General features: G+C 36.3%; 1 protein-coding gene across 1 annotated transcript; it reads right to left on the bottom strand.

The window, feature by feature from the left end:
- Positions 1 to 242: 242 nt before the first annotated feature.
- On the bottom strand, positions 243 to 1,398 carry LOC308642894 (dnaJ homolog subfamily A member 1-like; the record flags this gene model as incomplete). Its single annotated transcript, XM_081282274.1, has 1 exon — positions 243 to 1,398. The coding sequence occupies exon 1, from the start codon at positions 1,356 to 1,358 to the stop codon at positions 243 to 245; it is 1,116 nt and encodes a 371-aa protein (XP_081138400.1). The 5' UTR covers positions 1,359 to 1,398.
- Positions 1,399 to 22,013: the final 20,615 nt, after the last annotated feature.

The raw sequence follows: 22,013 nt of genomic DNA, 5'->3' as shown, positions 1-22,013 counted from the left end.
CAGGGCAAAGTCAGAGCTTTTATATTTGCGTTTATTCTTCATTTAACTTTTAAAACACTACTATAATTGAATATTAAAACAAAAACAATAGCAAGTAGTAAGCATATTATGATTATAGCCTTCACTCATTCACTACTGCATATAAAATGCCTGCAGTGAGTGTTATTCACTGGCCCCATTAAGAGGTTTGACACTGAACACCACCTCTGGGATGATGTTCATCATCCTCATATGCTTCTCCATTATAATGGATTTGGATCAAAGTCCACCAGTTCTACCTGATCCATTTCATCAGTCTCTTCCACTTCCTTCCTCTCAGGTAGGAGTTTTTCCAGCAAAGAGAGTTTGTCAGGAGACAGAAAGCCGTTTTCAGGAAAGTTTACCTTAAACTCGATGATTAGGCGACCCTTTTCATATGGTCTACGATAAATTGGCATACCTTCATTTAGCACACACTTTATATCTTCATGCTTGACAATCTGACCTGGATGAGAGGTGATGACTATGGTTCGATTATCAAGAGTAGATATTGGCTTCTGGAAGCCACATAATGCTTCCACCAGCTGTATGCCCATACACATGAAAAGGTCTTCTCCTCGTCGAGTAAAAACAGCATGGTCCTTCTGATCTAATACAATGATAATATCTCCTGGTTCCAGTCCTGGCTCTTGGTCTCCTTCACCATGGAATGTTATCTTCTGTCCATCTTTCATGCCTTTGTCAATATGAACTTCCAGAATCTTCTTCTCTCGAACTATCTTCCTTCCATTGCAGCTTTTACATCTATCTTTAGGACTGATCCATTCCCCATGGCCCTGGCACTCCATGCACACAGACTGAATTTGCTGAACCATTCCAGGTCCTATCTGATGAATTCTTATTTGCATTCCAGTACCTCGGCAGTTGGGACAGCACTCTACTGCTCCTTTCTTACCACCTCGGCCTTCACATTTATCACAAATCACATTCTTTTGCAGAGCCAGTTTTCTTGTTGCACCATTATATAAGTCTTCTAATGTTACTGAGAGCTGGTGCACAACGTTTTTACCTCTCCTTTCTCTCTGCATCCTTCCTCCTCCTCCAAAAAACATATCAAAGATGTCCATGGGGGAGCCCAAACCACCACCTGCTCCACCCTCCTTAATTGCCTGTTCTCCTCCTTTGTCATATAATTCCCTTTTCTTGGCATCAGAGAGAACTTCATAAGCTTGAGAAATCTGTTTAAACTTTTCACCTTCATTTGGATTCTTATCAGGGTGGTACTTCAAAGCCAGTTTTCTGTAAGCCTTTTTTAATTCTTCCTGGGTGGCATTGGGTTTGACCCCCAAAACATCATAGTAAGTGGTTTCTTTCACCATTTTCTACAGCCGGTGAGCGGGCTGGGGCCGTTGTGAGGGAATGGGAAGGAGCACGTAACTGTGTGCAGCCCAGGCAGCCGCCGCTCCTCCCAAAACAGAATAATTATAAATGACCAAATCTGTAAAGCTTAGTAAGCTAACATCAAATTTTTAAAAACACATGTATCTGAGTTAGATATGTTAGATTTATCCAGTAAAACACAGCAGAGAGGAGTAGCACTCATAGAGAAATGACAACTAAATATGTGGGTCTGTTGCACACATTTTAGATAAAAAGGTAAAATTTATATATTTAATAAAATCCTCATTGATGATTGTGTTTCAGGCACAATCGAAGTAAATGACATGAATCCTACAGGCATTTTTATTTTCTTAAGAGCTGTTAGCCTTACAGGTAAATTCAATAATAAGTGTTGTTTTAAAAGGATACACAGAGAGTTATCCAAGCTCAGAAGAACAGGATCTGACTCTGCCTCACAGACGGTTTTCAGAGATGCTTCCTGGAAGAAATGTCACGTGAGTTTACCTTTCACGTCTGAGTAGGAGATGGGGAAGTGAAAAAGTGGGCGATAGGGCGATGATATTTCAAGCAGAACTTTCAACCAGAGTAGAGGAAAATGGCAGGGGACCTTCAGTTTTTTATTGTTACAGTTAAAGCATGAAGCAGGAAGAGGCCACGAGCAAAGGGCAAAATACAGGCAAGGGTCAGTATTAAAAGACATTTTATTCTAAACAAAGACTTGAATTTTATCTTGTGGGCAATAAGGCTCCACTGAACCCATTTAGCAAATGAGCTCCATGTCAGGGTTTCTTGTTTGAATGATCATTTTGCCAATAAAGCAGGACAGAGGGAGGGAAGTTTGCTTTGCTTGATAAATAAGGGACTGACGTAGGTCAGAGAGGGTACAGATAGAAGGCAAATAGATTCAAGAAACACTTAAGAAATAGCATCATTAGACATTGATTTGGAAGTAGGAAATGAGAGAGTAAAAATAAGAAGTCCAGGATTTTTGCCAAATGGAGAAATATACATTTACTGAGGAGAGAGAGGTTTATCACTCTGCCTATTAGCCTTGGAGAAGGATTACTGGAAAAGTTTATCAAGCTACCTTGGGAAGCCTATCCCTGTTCTTAAGAAACCAGAGCAAGAAATAACACCTATCCTCAAAGGCGGTATGTTGTTCTGCAACAAGATTTCTTGATACTATGCTACTTGGGGCCTAGTAAAATACTATTTTACACTGAAAATAAGTAATTGATTCTGGAAATCAACATTCTGTCTTATTTTTGACACTTCATATATTTCAAGACAGAATAAACTTCCAGTGGGAAATAACAATGACTGGTTGAAGAAATGATATAAAGTAGTAGGACACTCCATCCCTGTTTATTAACTGTACCTTTTATGCACCATGATCCACATTGGTGCATAAAGTTACTATATCCTATGGGTTTGTGAAGATAAAAATTCACATGGGTGGGAGTAAGTTTCTAAACTATGGGATCTTTGAGGGAATAGGGTAGATTGTAGACATTCCTTTTTTTTTTTTTTTTTACAGCATCTCACATCACGAATTCACACATAATGGGAACACAAATCAAGGAAGCTAGATTTAATGTGACATTGATATAAAATTGTTTGATTAATTAATTTACAGATTAAGCTCTGCAATCTGCATTGTAAGGCATTTTAGTGCAATATCTTAGTGGTTGAAATCATTGACTAAATTTTTTGTCAAATTGTACCACATCATAAAAATAGGAGGATAAGTTAATATAAATTTTTCTTTTAGATTTATTAGCCTACAAGAACTATAGGCCCTAATTATCAAAAAACAGTTTCTCTGCTCATGTCTCTTTTACATCTCCTAGGGATTAAAGATGCTATACTCTCTCATGCTTGACCATAATTGGCCTTATATTCAATTCAGCCCCTGGCTCCTTTTTGTTGTTGTTGTTGTGGTATTTATATATTTCTTCCCATCATCTTGGATCTTGTTTTACTCTTTTTTAAAAATCCGCAGAATGCAGACATGGCTCAAGTAGACTTGCTAGAAAGAAAAAAAAATATTAAAACTTATCATATGCCCAATTTGTTCCAAAAATTGTGCCAGATGTTTACTTCAGTTTAAATAAAATCACAATATTCTACAGAGTAGGTTGTATTATTATTATTCATTTTATACCTTGAAGAGGTGTGAGTAACTATTCAAGATCCCAAAGATACACAGGAACAGATGAGCGATCTATGTGTCTTCAGGACTCACAATGTCTTTCCATAAATCATATAGTCTAGCAAATGCACATTTGAGGAACTTTCCCATCTTTCATTTGTTTGGCTCCAAATGAATCACCCTAATTCAATTTCTGTGTTTCCAAGTCTAATTTCTTAAAATAGCACCTATTTAGTACTTTATTTCTCTTTCTCATATCCCTAAGTACTGATATCATTGTTCACTGTATTCTTACATCCTACCATCGCCTGCTTCAACTTGATTCATTTTTCTAGTCTCTCCTGACTTTGGTGTTCACTATTCCTTTAGCTGCTTTGCCTTCTGGCCTACTATACAGTCAAATGTATTTAAAATTGGGTCAGCAGAGTTAGAACTGATGGTCCTTGGGTCTCACTTTTCCATATGTTGACCTTACTAGTAGTCATTTCTTACACTCACTCAGCCAATCTGAAGTAATTAGATCCTTCCCTTGATCCTTTATCTCATCTCTTGGTGGGTCACTTCTGCTTCTGTCCTACATACTATTTTGAAAAGCATTCAGCTTCATAAATATGCCAGGCTATTTCATCTCATCTTGCCTTTCCTCATGCTACCATCTTTACTGGAGTTTACCATTCCTATCCTATGGGGAAAATTTATCTATCATTTAATATTCTTCCCAAGTGGAAAGTCCTTTCAAATACATCATGATCCTTCCAGAGGGTAAAATAGTATATTCAAGCCACTGATTATAAAGCATATAAAGGCATTTGCTAAATGTAAGTGTATGTTATATAAAGCTTGAAAGTAGAGATAAAAGTAAGAAGATATGGAAAGGGACTTATACTGCTTAAAGATAATGATTCTGCTTTCAACTGACTGCATCTTTCATACCACAGCCAATTAGGTGAAGGAGCTCTGTGGTAGTTTGTGCTTTCTCTTCCCCTTAAGATTGTTTGGTGGTTAGTGTTTATGCTATCAGTTCTAACTCTGTTGACTCAGTTTTAAATACATTAGAGAAGATTAATTGTAGCAATTTTCTTCATCTTCTTTAATTTGAATAAAGCATCATCACGTAAAGAAAAATGCATAAAACATACTTCACTTATTTCTTCCTTTTTTAAAGAAAAAAATAAAATAAAGATACCAAAAGTGCCCTGGGTATCCATGAAGTTGTGAGTCAGAAGGCTTAAGATGCAATGCTAGCAGTGACAGAGAGCTTCATCCAAGGATATGACTTCCTTTGAAGATCAAGTACCCAGCTGATACACTCAGTATCATTTTAGATGCGGCTGGGGGTTCTCTCTGGTTTTAAATTTCATTAAAATCCTAGCCAAGGGTGATAAACTGATTCCAATTTAGCTTCTTCTTTAAACAGAATCTAAGCACAGAAATGAAGCCAGCCACACCTTTGAAGTGTTGTTGAACATGGCAACTGAGTGGGGGGTGGGAAGAAGCAGAGAGAGAGAGGTGAGAATCGAGCTGAGTTTAAAAAGAACCACAGGATTTGGGTTGCATTTGCTCAGCCTCTGGGTTGTTCAGGTAAGGAAAAAAATATCATTAAAAATAGTGGGGGACCAACAAAACAGTTTAAACAACACATACCCTGGGATTTTCCACTGCCAGCCTAGAAACTTTAGATTCAGGTCAGGTTCTACATTGAAAATAAAAAGGTCTAAAAAGTATCTGCCCCTCTGACTTATAAGGCATTTGATTTTTTTTAAAGGTTTTTATTGCAATCTATTCAGTTTACTTCTGGTTTATATTTTGAAGTAACTTCCTAGCAAGTAGGTCTGTCTAAATTTCTAAGTGGTTTTATGGTGTTATCCAAAAGCTTCAAATGCCTTCTCCAGAAACACTTTTCCATCCATGTAAAATGTCTAATATTGAAAATTATTTCAGGAATTGGAGATATGAAAAGTTTATGATTGTTTTTAAAATGTTCATGTCTCTAAGAGGTACAATGGTAATCTTTTCATGCTTTAGAATGAATTTATCAGAAATGAGAAAGCAATGACTTGACAAAAAGTTCAGAAGGACCACAGCAGAAGGCTGGTCAATTCTGTTTTGTGGGGTAAAGGAAAGAAGATGAGCTAAAGGGCATTACAGCGGCATAGGAGGTTCACAGAAAGAGCAGGAGAAATCAGTAGTATTCCAAATAAGCATTCCTGTGGAGGTTGGTGTGGGGAGAGATATCAGAATGGGGTAGAATGGAAAAATAAAACAGAGGCCCACATTCCATCTGACACATCTGGCAAACTCTTTGTGTTATAGCTGGGGATGGGACTTCTGTTACGTAACTCCTTAGGCTTTCAGTTTTCCCATTCTATAACAGGGCATTCCACTATTGGACTAGATCTTGCTTAAAGTACCTATTCCTATTCCTGTTTACCAGTTCACAGCTGTTAAATAAGCTTTAAACAAAGGCTCACAGAATGTTTAACTGAGAATCTGAGTACTTTGCTCCCTGCTTAGCTCTCATAATAACTTGATGAGTGACAATAGAGAAGTCATCTCCCAGCTTTGGTCCTTAGGTTTCTCACTAGCAAAAGAATGCATTAGACTTCAGGACCCTTGAACTCCCTTCAACTCTTAATCATTCACAGGATTATACTTTATACAAATGGTTAAATTTTTCACATATTAATTATAAGAAGAGCACTCCTATTTCCATGTGTCCTATAGATTTAAAAGTGGTCCAAAGTTGTACCCTAGAAGTTAGGCCCCCGAATTCATCTAACACTCTAGCTATGCCTCTTTAGTTACCACACACCTATGAGAGCATGTTATTTTCCCCTTTTCACTGCACCAACTTCTACTCCATTTCCATCAGCCAGCAAAAGGCTGTGATGTCCCCAAGCACCTTCTATCTTTTCTCTCCAATTACCTATTCACAATGCCCACAGACATCTGATTTTCCTTTTATACTAATGTCCCTGGATACAATTGCTAACATACTTTTTTAGATGTACCTAAATTTCTCTTTCTCCCTCATTTATCCCTCTTTTTGTTAATACTGAGTGATTAATACAAAATTTAAACTTACTAAAGGATACTCATAACAAACCTAGTAGCAACTTTTCCCAATGATAAAGTTCTTGAGCATGGTAGACATAAAACACTTCAATATTACATAGCCTTATCTCAACTGGATAATTTCTCTGCTTAGGAAATTTCAGAGAAGAGTCTCCCATCTCAGTTTATCCACTGTCTCATACTGGAAAGACTTGCACCTCCAACAGGAAGCAAATGTTCACATGCACAAAAGAACACCATCATTTATGATTACATTGTGTTATCTTTCTGTAATTTGAATTCAAAAATTTCTGTTAAGAGGAGTGTATTAATTTTCTACGTTGTATAATAAAAGACCAAAAAGAGTGGCTGAAGACAACACGCATTTGTTCTCTCACAGTTTCTGATATTCAGAAGTTGAAGAGTAGTTTAGTTTGGTTCTCTACTTCAGGGTCTTGCTGTACTGTGGTGCAGGTGTTGGCTGGGGTAGCAGTGTCATCAAAGACTCAACCAAGAAAAGATCTCTAATCTCTTTTTTTTTTTTAGTTGTACAAGGGATTCATTACCTTGTGGTTGTTAAAGCTAAAGGCCCGCCCTTTTTTTCTTTGGCCTTTGGCTAGGACTGCTCTAGCTCCTAGAGACTGTATCCTGTTCCTTGTCACATGGCCCTTTCCACAGGTCCTCTCAGGTGGCAGCTGGATTCTTCAAACCCAATTATGCAGGTCTCTGGCCCAATGGAAGCCTAGTTCAAATGTGAGAGTATGCAGCTGCTTAATCCATGCCTACTTTAGATGGTTTCCCTTTGGATTAATTAAAAATCAACTGACATAGAACTTTCTTAACTATCTTGACCAAATCCCTTTACCTTTGCTCTATTTTGTTGGCAAGGTATAAAGTCATAGTTTATACCACAGTGAAGGGGAGAAAATTAGATAAAGTTGTGGACCCCAGGATCTGGGAAATTAGGGCTCATTGGGGATCGTGTAGGGTTTATTTACCCTAAAAATGATCTCTCTTCCATTTGTATATCAGAATACTGCTCATTATTGACCCAGCAACAAGTATTTTATTGTTTTATGGAGGAATTTAATTGTAATTATCTTATAAATCATTGAAGCTCATGTGTAAACCTTGGAAGAGAAATGGCTGGTGATTATTTTTATATTGATCCTGATTCATAGGGTTTTGAAAATAACTGAGGTATATAACTAAATTAACTGATATCCTTTTAATACCATAGCTCTTTTTTCCATATTACTAATATTTAATTTTGAATAACATTTTTATCTTTTGGTATGTATTATTAGTAGGTTCAGATGATTCCTATTGACAATTTGTCATGTGTTAGAAGAATAATAGCAATTCATTATGACTGACAGGTAATGTATACATATCTTATACATATACATAAACACTTATGCATGTATATATAAGTATGAAAAATTGGTTCATATTTCTGTGTAATTTTCTGTAATACTTAGGTAGGTTCTTGTATCTAAGGAACAGTATTAAGAACTTTGTGTACTAGCACATCTAATCCACACAATAGGTTCAATTAAGTAATGCTTTAAATAATTTTGAAGATAAGGAAACTCAAACTTAAGTGTTATTTAACTGCCCATGGTCAGACTGAACCAATATATACATAGAATATGGGTTCAAGTTCAGAAATATCTGATTCTAGCTAGTACCTACATTCTTTATTATAATAACTTGTGAGGATATATTATATTTTTTCCATTTCATGAAGAAGGAAACTGACCTGCCTCCCCAAGTTAAGTATTTCCCCACTTCTTACGAAGACTTCATGGGAGAACACTGTCTTAGTCACCTTTACATTCTCATCCTTGCATATAATAGTTGACATATACACTAAGTTGACCTAGGTCAAGACTTCAGTCCCACTTTCTTGCTTTCCACCTCTTTTTAGTTTTGCCTTACCATCAGTGTCTTTTCAGATCTAGCCCTTAAAGTAATAAAATGTCACCTTGAACAATCTGTAATTTATCCAGGGGATCAGAATTCAAATCTTTTTATTAATATACTTGCTTTGCAAGCACGTTAAAGGTATTAATGAGTTTTGGGGAGAGATTATTCTAGGCAAATAAACTATTTTGTGAGCACTTTAGTAAGCACATTAACTCCTTGAGCCTGCGTGAATAGTACTTCAGTTGAGCAAATGGTACCCGAGTGGCCTCCAATTTAATGAATTTCCCAAAGATGATTGACTTACCTCATCTGGCAAGATCATTTGGTGAAATAATTTGAGCCACTCAGAATGAGAATTGATAAAAATGCAAAGGGACTGGAATGTAAGAAAAACATTCTGAAGTAAAAAAAAAAAAAAATGACCTTCCATGGAGTTCAGGTTCTTCTCTGAGAAAATTCAGCCTTCAATCTAAGATTGTTGTTTGTACCACTAAGAAGAACAAGGCACTGAAATTTTGCTTATGGGCTGTAACTACCTTAAAGGAGAAAGAATGGCCATTTTAGTTTTTTGTTGTTGTTTTTGTTGTTTGTTTGTTTTGTTTTGTTTTTATTAGTATTTTCTGTTATAATTGATATAGCTATTCATTCTCAAGTAGAGAATTAAGGGACTCATTTACCAGTACAGTAATCTCCTTATCTGTAGTTTCAGCTACCAATATTCAATCAAAAATATTAACTTGAACATTCTGTAAATAAACAATAAGTCTAAAATTGCATGCCATTCTAAGTAGCATAGTGAAATATGGAGACATCCTACTCCATCCTGCTTGAGATGTGAAACATCCTTTTGTCCAACCTATCCACACCATGTGTACTACCTGTCCATTAGTAGCTGTGTTGGTTATCAGATTCATTGTTGTAGTATTTCAGTGCTTGAATGCAAGCAACCTTTACTTAATTAAAATATGGCCTCAAAGTGCAATAGCAGTGATGTCATCAGTTTTATTCCAGTATATTATTATGATTATTATACTTTATTGGTCATTATTATTAATCTTTAACTGTACCTAGTTTATAAATACAGATCTTCATCAAAGGTATGTATGTGTGAAAAGAGACATAAAGGTTCACTAGTATTTGTAGATTTAAGCATTCACTAAGAGTCTTGGAAAGTCCTTGAAGATAAATGGGGACTACTGTGGTTCAAGCAATATCCTTTTATAATGATAGACTTTTTTTTTCTATTATCTTCACACTTCAGTAGGCAAAACCTGAAGAACTTTGTTTTCCTACTTTCAATAGATTAAAACATCCTCATTCTTTTTAAGGTTCTGAAAGCAGTACATACTTGTCTGGTTAGAATTTTATTACACATCCCAATTGCCACGCACACATACCTCCTGCCCAATTCTCTAAAGATGACACGCTCTTCAATTAATAGTAAAATGATAACTGTTTCAAGCAACTTTGTGCACCTCCATTGAAAATTATTTTTATTTTCATTGTGAAATATTACCTAAATGAACCAATGTCTTTTTTCCCCGTATATTCATGAAGCCCTGAAGCATATAATCTTCCTTCAAATTATTATTTATCCTCAAATATTCTTATTTTTAGGTATTTCTTAGAATATTTTTCACTGTTTACTTACATAGGATAGTGCATTATCAGTGCTAGGGCCTTAATACAGGGAGACGACATGAGTCAGCATAACTGTGTGCCACTTCATTAATGAGTCTGCCAAGATGAGGAGAAGCAATGATTGTCCTTATGTCAAACACGACAGCAAAAGGACATCTTGAAAACTCAGGCCCTGAATGGCCATCCCGTTGTTTAGTGTGCTGTGTCAAATTGCTACCTTTCAAAGTCTGAAATTAGTTTTCCACATATCTCTAATTGCAACAATGGTTGAGTTAGAACATGTTATGTTTTCATAGGACATACTTGACAGGATAACAGTGCAGAATATATTGATGAAACCTACTCATTAAAAGCCCAGTGTGATGGTGCATGTCTGTGATCCCAGCAATCTGGAAGGCTGAGGTAGGAGGACCACAAGTTCAAGGCCAGCCTGGGTAACTTAGCAAGACTCTGTCTCAAAAAAAAAAAAAAAAAAAAGGGTGGAGATGTACCTCAGTGGTAAAATGCCTCTGGTTCAATCCTCATAGGGGGTGCTACTGAGAGGGAGGGAAGGACTTTGTAGCAACTATTAAAACTTGCATATTATAGTGGTTTTTAATTCTTGGAAACACTGGATTTTCCTGGAGGCACATCCAGGTCTAGGAGAGTAGGAGGAAAGGAAGAGGAAAATAAAGAGGAAATAAGAGTAAGAAATGAGAGGCTACAATCTGCTCCTTATACTTGTTAGGGAGAAACTCTTAAAATGTAGAAAGGAGTTTCCCAAGGAAGATTTTTTGATGAAGAGCTTCTATGCTCAGAAAATGTTTAAAAACTGTGAATATATACTAATGTACATTATCTTTTATATTTTAGGCTAACATCCCAAACTTGTATGTCATTTGAATAAATTTAGAGACCATGGATGTCAAAAATAATTCAATCTGCAGATTATAATCAAAAAGGGAGATTTTTGCAAGGAGGGATTTCTTACGAAAATACACAAAGCCCTTTTAAAATATGCATTGACAGTTATATTGATGACCTATACAAGTTTTAAGTTTGAGTAGCCAAGAGAAAATAATCCCCAAAGTCCTAGGTATAATAGCGGTTACGGAAATCAATATTATTAAAAAGGAACTGCAGCTATAACTACGATTTAAATGTGTTATTCTGAATTCTGAGCCCGAGGAAGATGGTATAGTCATTCATCCAATCAATTCACCAATATTTGAAGAAGTACTTACTGAGCATTTATTTTAGAACAAGGTGTCATTCTACACTTCAAAGATAAGATATGAGCAAATTTGCAACTCCTAAATTCACAGGGTTTAGATTGTGTTCAAGAGAGGGCAGAAATTTGGAAAATAGATCAGACAGACATAACATAGGCAGTTGTTCTGATGAATAGATATATCACTATATTAGCTTCATAATCTAAGGGTATATATCAAACAGCCTTCAATGATCTTATAGTGCAAGACAAAACTTAGAAAGATGCTCCTTGTTAGCAGTACAGGCCAGCCTTCAGAGACTAAGTTGATGAGGCTTGTATCCCCAGATTTTTCTCCATCATCCACATTAACCTTCCCTTCACTTGCAATTACATTTCTACCCTTTTTCACCCTATGCCTAAGCCACTAGTTTAATTCCTTTTATGTAGTATATGATTAATGAACTTTTGTTAAATAGGTGAATGAATTAGTGGGAAAAAAAGTTCAAAGTTTATGTTTAGTCCTTCCTGATAAGCTAATATCTTCCCAATGGTTAATTAATTACAACAATGTGGGGCCTTTTACCACCTGTTAGTGTTTCAAAATTAATGAAACTCATTCCAAATTCTGTTCAGAGAAAGAAAAAAACCTGCCTTACAAAAAAACCAAACCAAACCAAATCACATGTTGCTTGTAAGTAAAATTACAAGTTCTATTTATTCAATAGTATTTCTTACAACTTTATTTATGCAAAAATGGATTTTTTTATCCAATCGTGTCTTTTTTACTTATGCTTATATTTTTTTTAAACTCAGAGTCAAATATATGTATTAGTTTATTTGCTGTATGGGATCTTATGAATTACTTTCTTACATAATACTTTTTTGGGGTCTTATATTTTCATCTGTTATCCTAATTCTAAAGTTGTTGGTGTTTCTATTTTATAATGTATATGTTTTTATAAGTCTATCAAAATATTTGTGATAGTCATATAAATTTCACATATATTTTATTTGCATACATTTTGCATATATTATATGTCTTTATATTTATATTAGAAATTGTATGATATATTTGGAGATTGGTACATGACACTGATGGGAAAGAGGAGAAAATCAAATCCAGGACAGAACATACCGGAACTAAGTGAACTTGAAAGCCACCAGAATTATCTAAAGAATTATTAAAAATTCAGGCATTCTTAAGCTCATGATACCATCTAAAGGGACCCCTTTCTCAAGTATATTGGGTGTAATAGGTAAAGTATAAATGATAGGCAATATGTCAGTGTACGTGTCTATTCATTTAGCAAATATTGATGGAATGACCATTTTGTGTCAGTTACTCTGTGTGTTGATAGCTAAACTTGCCTTTTCCATTGCTGAGTGGGAAGTATAGAGGCAGGCCATCCACACCCTTGAACCCTGTGTAGTCACATGTGACCCCAGACAAGAAGGACTCTTTAGTGCTCTGCTGCTGCCATCTTGAAATTCTTAGCAATTTTTAAACAAGGGTATTCCACAGTTTTCCATTTTGTAGTTGTTTCACAATTTATGTAGCTAGTTCTGGATAGTAGGCTGTATATTCAAAAATCTTTTGTCTATCTACAGATTTCCCCAAACACTCTCATGTCTCATCTGGATCTGGCATCCAAATTTTCTATGCCCATGAATGGATTTAGAATTCTTTGTTAAGACACAATGCTGGCCCATTATCTTGTCCCTCTCAGAAATAAAAAAAGAACAGTTTGAAAATGTACACAGATCCTCTTCTGTGTCAGCAAGACTTCAGAGTGACTTATTTAAATGATTAGTTTATAATGTGCTTCTGTTTGAGGAGAACAAGCTCTGTGGGAAAAAAAGAATTGTGCAAATTGAAGAAAAAAAGAAAGTCTGGTTTTAGTAATCTGCAGAGATGGTGCCATATATTGTTCTTGCTATCTTTTTTGACTTCTGCTGGGTAGTGCTCTTTAGCTATATTCTTGAACACAGAAAATTGAAGCCTTAGGGGACATGAAATCCTCCTTTATATATTCTCTACTGTTCAGTTTTAGCTAACACATACTGGTCACACATAAGATTTTTAGTCTTTTTACATATCTGAGTATTCATTTCTTCCTTGCAGTACCTGAAATTTATCTTTACATCTTCAGCATTAACTGCAGGCAGGGACTGTAACCTGGAAATTATTTACTGAGAGACTGAAATATCCTTATGTGTTCAGAAACTCAAAAGAGTATTTTATGTATACTATTTTGTGGAATTAGGAATTATTTACTTCATCTCACTTTGTAGCTCGTATAAAATTCAGAAAGCTATATTTGACCAATTCCAGATATGCTCTTTTTGATATCTGTGTGATGGGTATTGTCTTAAAGTGCAATTCTAGTATATTAAACCTTTCAGATACTCCAGGAACTGCCCTCTCTAGTGTAGGGTTTAACATCTGCATTAGACATGACCTGCCATGTCCTGTTAAGAAGTTTACTTAAAACAGGTCAGTCAGTGTCTTACACTGAATTTTCTGGAAGTACAGCTGAGATGGAGTTTTAGATGCAGAATATTTATAGAGCATCAATACTTCTGAAGGGCATAAAGCAGAAGTAGGATTAGGGAGGAAGAAGAAGTCTATCTGTAATGCAGGCTTAATAAAGTCTCAACCAACCTAACAGAAAGCTTTGAAGAACATCTCGCCTCCAGGTGAAATAGCTGTATACCCTCTTCCACTCAGTCACTGAGGACAGACTGCATTGGGGAGGCAGAGGCCTTGAATTCAGCAGGCCCTTGTAGCTGAGGCTGGCCTAAAGGAGTGGAAAACTGAAGGTTGCCTCCTGACTGCCTTCCTTGTAGTTGGGTAGCAAGTTCTTCCTGGAGATGAGATCTGGGTGGTACATCTCTATGTCTACCATGGAAGATTTTCATCCCAATATCTCCTGATTTGCTTCTTAAATAATCAGAATAATTAATTTCTGAATTAGATAAAATATCACATGTGTAGTGAAATTAGGTGCTCAAAACAGGTGCTTCCAATCATGAAAATTAGAGCTGTACTTGCATTCTGTAAAGCACTGTGAAAAGGGTTTGCATTATATTTATCGTTGCAATTATAGGATTTTTAAACAGTATATTGTGTATGTATGAACAGCCTGGGAGTCTAATATATTGTATCATTGGCAATGTCATTATTCTCATGATTTTGGTCCTAAGTGGTTTCTGATAGGCCTGACAGACTGTACAATCTGCTTTTGGTTTCAACCTAAAATTGTCGCTAGCTTTGTTAGCTACAAGGATATATAATATTTTCTCATCAATTTTATTATTGTTTCTGTTTTACTACTCTCTATATATAGTCTCAGGAGGACATTGTTTGTTATTTTATGTACTTAATTTTAAAAATTGCTTGTTGGACTAAATTTTATACACAACCTCCAAACTCTGTAGCATAATTGACTCTTTTTTTAAAAACAGCATTATCCTTAGTATATAGACAGTTTTTTGGCATACATTGAAAGGTAAATAACTATTTTGGAGATGACCAAAAGTCTTTTTAAGGAATAGGTGAATGAATATAATTTGTAACACCCTGGGGCTTCTAAAGTTTGGTGTGAAATAAGTACAAGAATGGTTGCTAATTAAAAAATTGAAAATTTTAAGATTTCCCATTCCTGAATAACCCCAGGTTCTCCAGGTCTTCAAAGAATGAAGTCACTCAGTAAATGAAACCAGTACAGTGTGGAAACACTGGAAAAGGGCTCTCTGTGGTGTGGGAGGTATTGACCTTACAGTAAAAATGACTTATCAATATGCTTTTGTACAAACTAATTTTGGTACATCCTAGGGGGTTGCTACTGAAACCACAGGACACCAAATAATACGAATGATGGTGGCACCATGTCTCTATTCATGGACATGGATCTCTGAGGGTCGTGAACTTCACACCCTGATAAATGCAAAATTGGTTTCAAGACCTAAAGAGATAGGACAACAAGATATGTGAAAAGATATTTCATGTGAGAATTCCAAAGGGAACAAAATGAGATTCAGACAAAATTCAAGTAAATCATTGTACATAGGATTAACAATTTTCAATGATTGAACAAAAGAATAAATGCAGGTAGGAAAGTATTCAATAAGCTAGAATGAAGGACAGCCACTAAAGGTAATGTTTTAAGAGATGGATTATGAAAGAATTCAGTAAAAGGCAATCTGGTTACAAACTCTTATTAACAATATAAGTTTTATATTCACAAATCTCCCTTTCTTTCTGTACATAACCAGAAGAAAACATGTTTAAAATATTTGCAATTGATTAATTCTCTATCATTTTTGCTATGTTTTCCATAGTAAAGATTTTTTCAATCATCAGGAGAAGAACACTTTTATATAAAAAAATTACTTATACATTTTTCTTCCCTTTGCTGACAGCAAAGCTAAAACTCATAATTTATGAGAAAAAGAAAATAAGCTTGAAGATTAAACACTGCACACTGGTTTTTTACTTTTTACCTTCTGATTTTCCTAAATAAGAATATTGATCTGGGCCTGGTTGCTTTCAAAACTTATGTTATCAATCATACTTTTAAAAAAATGAAGGAAGAATAAGGTCAAAATAAAATAATATTGGACCAAAATGGGGGGGGGTGTTGAGAAGTAATGGAGTGAGAAGAATAAAAAGTCTAAAAGAAAATATTATTAGAGAAATTGCAGCTGTTGAACCCAAATTCCATTGTAAGTTTCTTGATACCTTATATGACAAAGGCCCCACCCACATTGTTGTGATTAATTAACCATTGGGAAGATTTTAGCTTATCAGGAAGGACTGAACATAAACTTTGAACTTTTTTTCCCACTAATTCATTCACCTATTTAACAAAAGTTCATTAATCATATACTACATAAAAGGAATTAAACTAGTGGCTTAGGCATAGGGTAAAAAAGGATAGAAATGTAATTGCAAGTGAAGGGAAGGTTAATGTGGATGATGGAGAAAAATCTGGGGATACAAGCCTCATCAACTTAGTCTCTGAAGGCTGGCCTGTACTGCTAACAAGGAGCATCTTTCTAAGTTTTGTCTTGCACTATAAGATCATTGAAGGCTGTTTGATATATACCCTTAGATTATGAAGCTAATATAGTGATATATCTATTCATCAGAACAACTGCCTGTGTTATGTCTGTCTGATCTATTTTCCAAATTTCTGCCCTCTCTTGAACACAATCTAAACCCTGTGGATTTAGGAGTTGCAAATTTGCTCATATCTTATCTCTGAAGTGTAGAATGACAACTTGTTCCATAATTAGTGCTCAATAAGTACTTCTTCAGATATTGGCGAATTGATTGAATGAATGACTATACCATCTTCCTCGGGCTCAGAATTCAGCATAAAACATTCAAATTGTAGCTATAGCTGCAGTTCCTTTTTTTAATTGGTTGTTCAAAACATTACAAAGCTCTTGACATATCATATTTCATACATTTGATTCAAATGGGTTATGACCTCCCATTTTTACCCCGTATACAGATTGCAGAATCACATTGGTTACACATCCATGTTTATACATACTGCCACACTAGTGTCTGTTGTATTTTGCTGCCTTTCCTATCCCCTTCCTATCCCCCCTCCCCTCCCCTCCCCTCCCCTCCCATCTTCTCTCTCTACCCCATCTACTGCAATTCATTTCTCTCCCTTGTTTTTTTCCCTTTCCCCTCATTTCCTCTTATATGTAATTTTGTATAACAATGAGGGTCTCCTTCCATTTCCATGCAATTTCCCTTCTCTCTCCCATTCCCTCCTACCTCTCGTCCCTGTTTCATGGTAATCTTCTTCTCATGCTCTTCCTCCCTGCTCTGTTTTGAGTTGCACTCCTTATATCAAAGAAGACATTTGGCATTTGTTTTTTAGGGATTGGCTAGCTTCACTTAGCATAATCTACTCTAATGCCATCCATTTCCCTGCAAATGCCATGATTTTGTTATTTTTTAGTGCTGAGTAATATTCCATTGTGTATAAATGCCACATTTTTTTTTTGGTTGTTCACAACATTACAAAGCTCTTGACATATCATATTTCATACATTAGATTGAAGTGGGTTATGAACCCCCAATTTTACCCCAAATATAGATTGCAGAATCACGTCGGTTACACATCCACAATTTTACATAATACCCTATTAGTAATTGTTGTATTCTGCTACCTTTCCTATCCCCTACTATCTCCCCTCCCCTCCCCTCCCAACTTCTCTCTCTACCCCATCTACTGTAATTAATTTCTCTCCTTGTTTATTTTCCCATTCCCCTCACAACTTCTTATATGTAATTTTGTATAGCAATGAGGGTCTCCCTTCATTTCCATGCAATTTCCCTTTTCTCTCCCTTTCCCTCCCATCTCATGTCTCTGTTTAATGTTAATCTTTTCTTCCTACTCTTCCTCCCTGCTCTGTTCATAGTTGCTCTCATTATATCAAAGAAGACATTTGGTATTTGTTTTTTAGGGATTGGCTAGCTTCACTAAGCATAATCTGCTCTAGTGCCATCCATTTCCCTGCAAATTCTATGATTTTTGTCATTTTTCATTGCTGCATAGTACTCCATTGTGTATAGATCCCACATTTTTTTTATCCATTCATCTATTGAAGGGCATCTGGGTTGGTTCCACAGTCTAGCTATTGTGAATTGTGCTGCTATGAACATCAATGTGGCAGTATCCCTGTAGCATGCTCTTTTAAGGTCTTCAGGGAATAGTCCGAGAAGGGCAATAGCAGGGTCAAATGGTGGTTCCATTCCCAGCTTTCCAAGGAATCTCCATACTGCTTTCCAGATTGGCTGCATAAATTTGCAGTCCCACCAGCAATGTATAAGAGTACCCTTTTCCCAACATCCTCTCCAGCACTTGTTGTTTGACTTCATAATGGCTGCCATTCTTATGGGAGTGAGATGGTATCTTAGTGTGGTTTTAATTTGCATTTCTCTGCTTGCTAGAGATAGTGGGCATTTTTTCATGTATTTGTTCGTTAATTGTATATCCTTCTCTGAGAATTGTCTGTACAGGTCCTTGGCCCATTTGTTGATTGGGTTATTTGTTTTCTTATTGTTTAATTTTTTGAGTTCTTTATATACTCTGGATATAAGGACTCTATCTGAAGTGTGAGGAGTAAAAATTTGTTCCTAGGATGTAGGCTCCCTATTTACCTCTCTTATTGTTTCTCTTGCTGAGAAAAAAACGTTTTAGTTTGAGTATGTCCCATTTGTTGATTCTTGATTTTAACAGTTCCTTTTTAGTAATATTGATTTCCATAACCATTAATATACCTAGGACCTTGGGGATTATTTTCTCTTGGCTACTCAAACTTAAAACTTGTCTCACTAATTTAAATGTCTAAAGGAATCAACATGTTACATTTTCTGGAAGTTATGATTACATTCCTCATGAATTTGTACAAGCCCTAGGCCAGCCCAATGCATGGGACAGTAGACAAAGTTGGCTTCTGCTGTCCTTATATACCTTATGTTATTGTTGTTGATGTTTTTCTTATTTTAATCATGTTAGTAATGATTTTGGTTCTTCTAGATTGTGTTACCTTTAGACCCAATATGAAAGGTTGTACCCTTGACCCTATGTTGTAGAGAGTCCTGTGTTGGCTGTCTTCTAGTTTTGCCTGCTCAAGTGTGATAGAGGAATCATTCAGATCAAGATGAAATACCTTTGCAGAACTGATGTCCTCCAAATGCACTGTGGATTGAATAACCAAATATCCTTGCATTCACTGTCCAAATGATGCCAGCCCTGATTCCATGGGCTCTGTAGTGCTCTTCATGGGGGTTGCCCTTTTGAAAGAGGGCAACTCTGCTGGTGTGAGCATGCATTGGCTGGGGAGTGGCCAAGTGTCAACTGTTCATGGCAGTGTCTATGACACTTGGACATCTATTTTAAGGTACTCAGGTGTGTCAGAAATTTAATATGGTGCTAAAAGAAGCTGAAGTTGTAAGAGAAGAGATGCATACTACTGGCTCCCTAAGAGGTCAGGAGGCCAACAGTGGTGTCTCTCTATGCTGCTAATAGCCAGCATTAGTCGAAAAGAAATTTAAGAACTTTAATCTCTAGCCTTTCCAATATTTAGTAATGTCTCAGGTTTAAAAAAAAACACAATATGGTTTATTTAAAAGTTTAGCTACTTTAATTCCTTGCTAACTCTCTAGGCATATGCTATTGCTTGAATCCCTCAAATATTAGAGGTGAGTCTGGCTCAGATCAGTTGAGGTAGGTGTGCTAGAGAAAGGGAGAAAGGACAAAGAAAACTCTTCCCTGACTAAAACTGAAATTTCGTATGAATCTCTCCATCTCATTGGGGTTTCAAAATAATACATTTTCTTGTGGGTTCTCAGAAGCCTAGTCTCACTGGGAAAAGGACAGATACATTTCCTGTAGTGTATTTACTCTTCCCTTTGAGAAACATCTGGATTACTTTGCCCCTCTAAGTGATCTTCTAGGTCAATCTCTAAACCTTGAATACTCTCTTATTTGTCATCTGCCCCTGGTCCACACTAGACCTTTGTATATTTTGCTCAGCAACATCTGTCCTAACAAGGTCATCTCTCTCCTGTTGCACATCAGAATGAGTAGCTCTCTAGGTCTCCTCCTTGAGACTTCCTCAGTTGGTTTGAAACACAATTGAATTTTTGATTCTACATTTCAATGGAAACATCAGTTTCTCCCAGATGTCTCTTTCTCTCGCCATGCACAAAAGTTAACTCAAAATGGATCAAGGAGCTAGATATCAAATCAGAGACTCTGCATCTGATAGAAGAAAAAGTTGGCTCCGATCTACATACTGTGGGGTCGGGTCCCAAATTCTTCAATAGGACACCCATAGCACAAGAGTTAATAACAAGAATCAACAAATGGGACTTACTTAAACTAAAAAGTTTTTTCTCAGCAAGAGAAACAATAAGATAGGTAAATAGGGAGCCTACATCCTGGGAACAAATTTTTACGCCTCACACTTCAGATAGAGCCCTAATATCCAGAGTATACAAAGAACTCAAAAAATTAGACAATAAGATAACAAATAACCCAATCAACAAATGGGCCAAGGACCTGTACAGACACTTCTCAGAGGAGGATATACAATCAATCAACAAGTACATGAAAAAATGCTCTCCATCTCTAGCAGTCAGAGAAATGCAAATCAAAACCACCCTAAGATACCATCTCACTCCAGTAAGATTGGCAGCCACTATGAAGTCAAATAACAACAAGTGCTGGAGAGGATGTTGGGAAAAGGGTACTCTTATACATTGCTGGTGGGACTGCAAATTGGTGCGGCCAATTTGGAAAGCAGTTTGGAGATTCCTGGGAAAGCTGGGAATGGAACCACCATTTGACCCTGCTATTGCCCTTCTCGGACTATTCCCTGAAGACCTTAAAAGAGCATGCTACAGGGATACTGCCACATCGATGTTCATAGCAGCACAATTCACAATAGCTAGACTGTGGAACCAACCCAGATGCCCTTCAATAGATGATTGGATAAAAAATGTGGCATCTATACACAATGGAGTACTATGCAGCAATGAAAAATGACAAAAATCATAGAATTTGCAGGGAAATGGATGGCACTAGAGCAGATTATGCTTAGTGAAGCTAGCCAATCCCTAAAAAACAAATACCAAATGTCTTCTTTGATATAATGAGAGCAGAGTAGGGAGGAAGAGCAGGAAGAAAAGATTAACTTTAAACAGAGACATGAGATGGGAGGGAAAGAGAGAGAAAAGGGAAATTGCATGGAAATGAAGGGAGACCCTCATTGCTATACAAAATTACATATAAGAGGTTGTGAGGGGAATGGGAAAATTAACAAGGAGAGAAATGAATTACAGTAGATGGGGTAGAGAGAGAAGATGTGAGGGAAGGGGAGGGGGGATAGTAGGGAATAGGAAAGGTAGCAGAATACAACAGTCACTATGTAAAAATGTGGATGTGTAACCGACATGATTCTGCAATCTATATTTGGGGTAAAATTGGGGGTTCATAACCCACTTCAATCTAATGTATGAAATATGATATGTCAAGAGCTTTGTAATGTTGTGAACAACCAATAAAAATAAATAAATTTCTGATCAGGAAGCAGGCACTGGTAGTCCACATGGCTTTCAGACTAAGGTGCATCAAGGTAGGGCTTGGGCATAAAGCATATGAAGAGCACAAAGAAACAGACTTAGGACCAGGTGAGGTGAGAATTGGTATTAAGACCCCTAAAAAAAAAAAGTTTTCCTTTTCTGAACTGAATAAAAGAAGAAACCCACTTACAAGATGAGGTAACACACAACCAACTTCAAGGAATTATCTTTTAACATCTAACTTTCTAACCTCTTCAAATCTTTGATGTGAGGAGAGGGTTAAAGAGTTGAAAACACATTTTCTACAAGCTTGTTTTGTTAGTCATTCACCCTGGTCTTGTACCTCAATTTACTCTGTGACATGTATTGCCTTAGGGACTCACTTGAAACAGAATAAAACAGTTGTACTTTAACATTCCTTTACAAATGCATACACTTTATTTTTCAGGGGAAACAAAGCATTTTTTCTTCATATTTAGATATAAAGATATGACATAGGTCTTCAAACAAGGGATATCATGTAAAATAATAATAGTGATGATGACGATGAT

This window comes from Spermophilus citellus (assembly GCF_964194105.1).
Source record: "Spermophilus citellus genome assembly, chromosome: 2".
NCBI lineage: Eukaryota > Metazoa > Chordata > Mammalia > Rodentia > Sciuridae > Spermophilus > Spermophilus citellus.
Note: the sequence above shows the minus strand (reverse complement) of the source record. Positions and strands in the feature narration are given on the sequence as shown.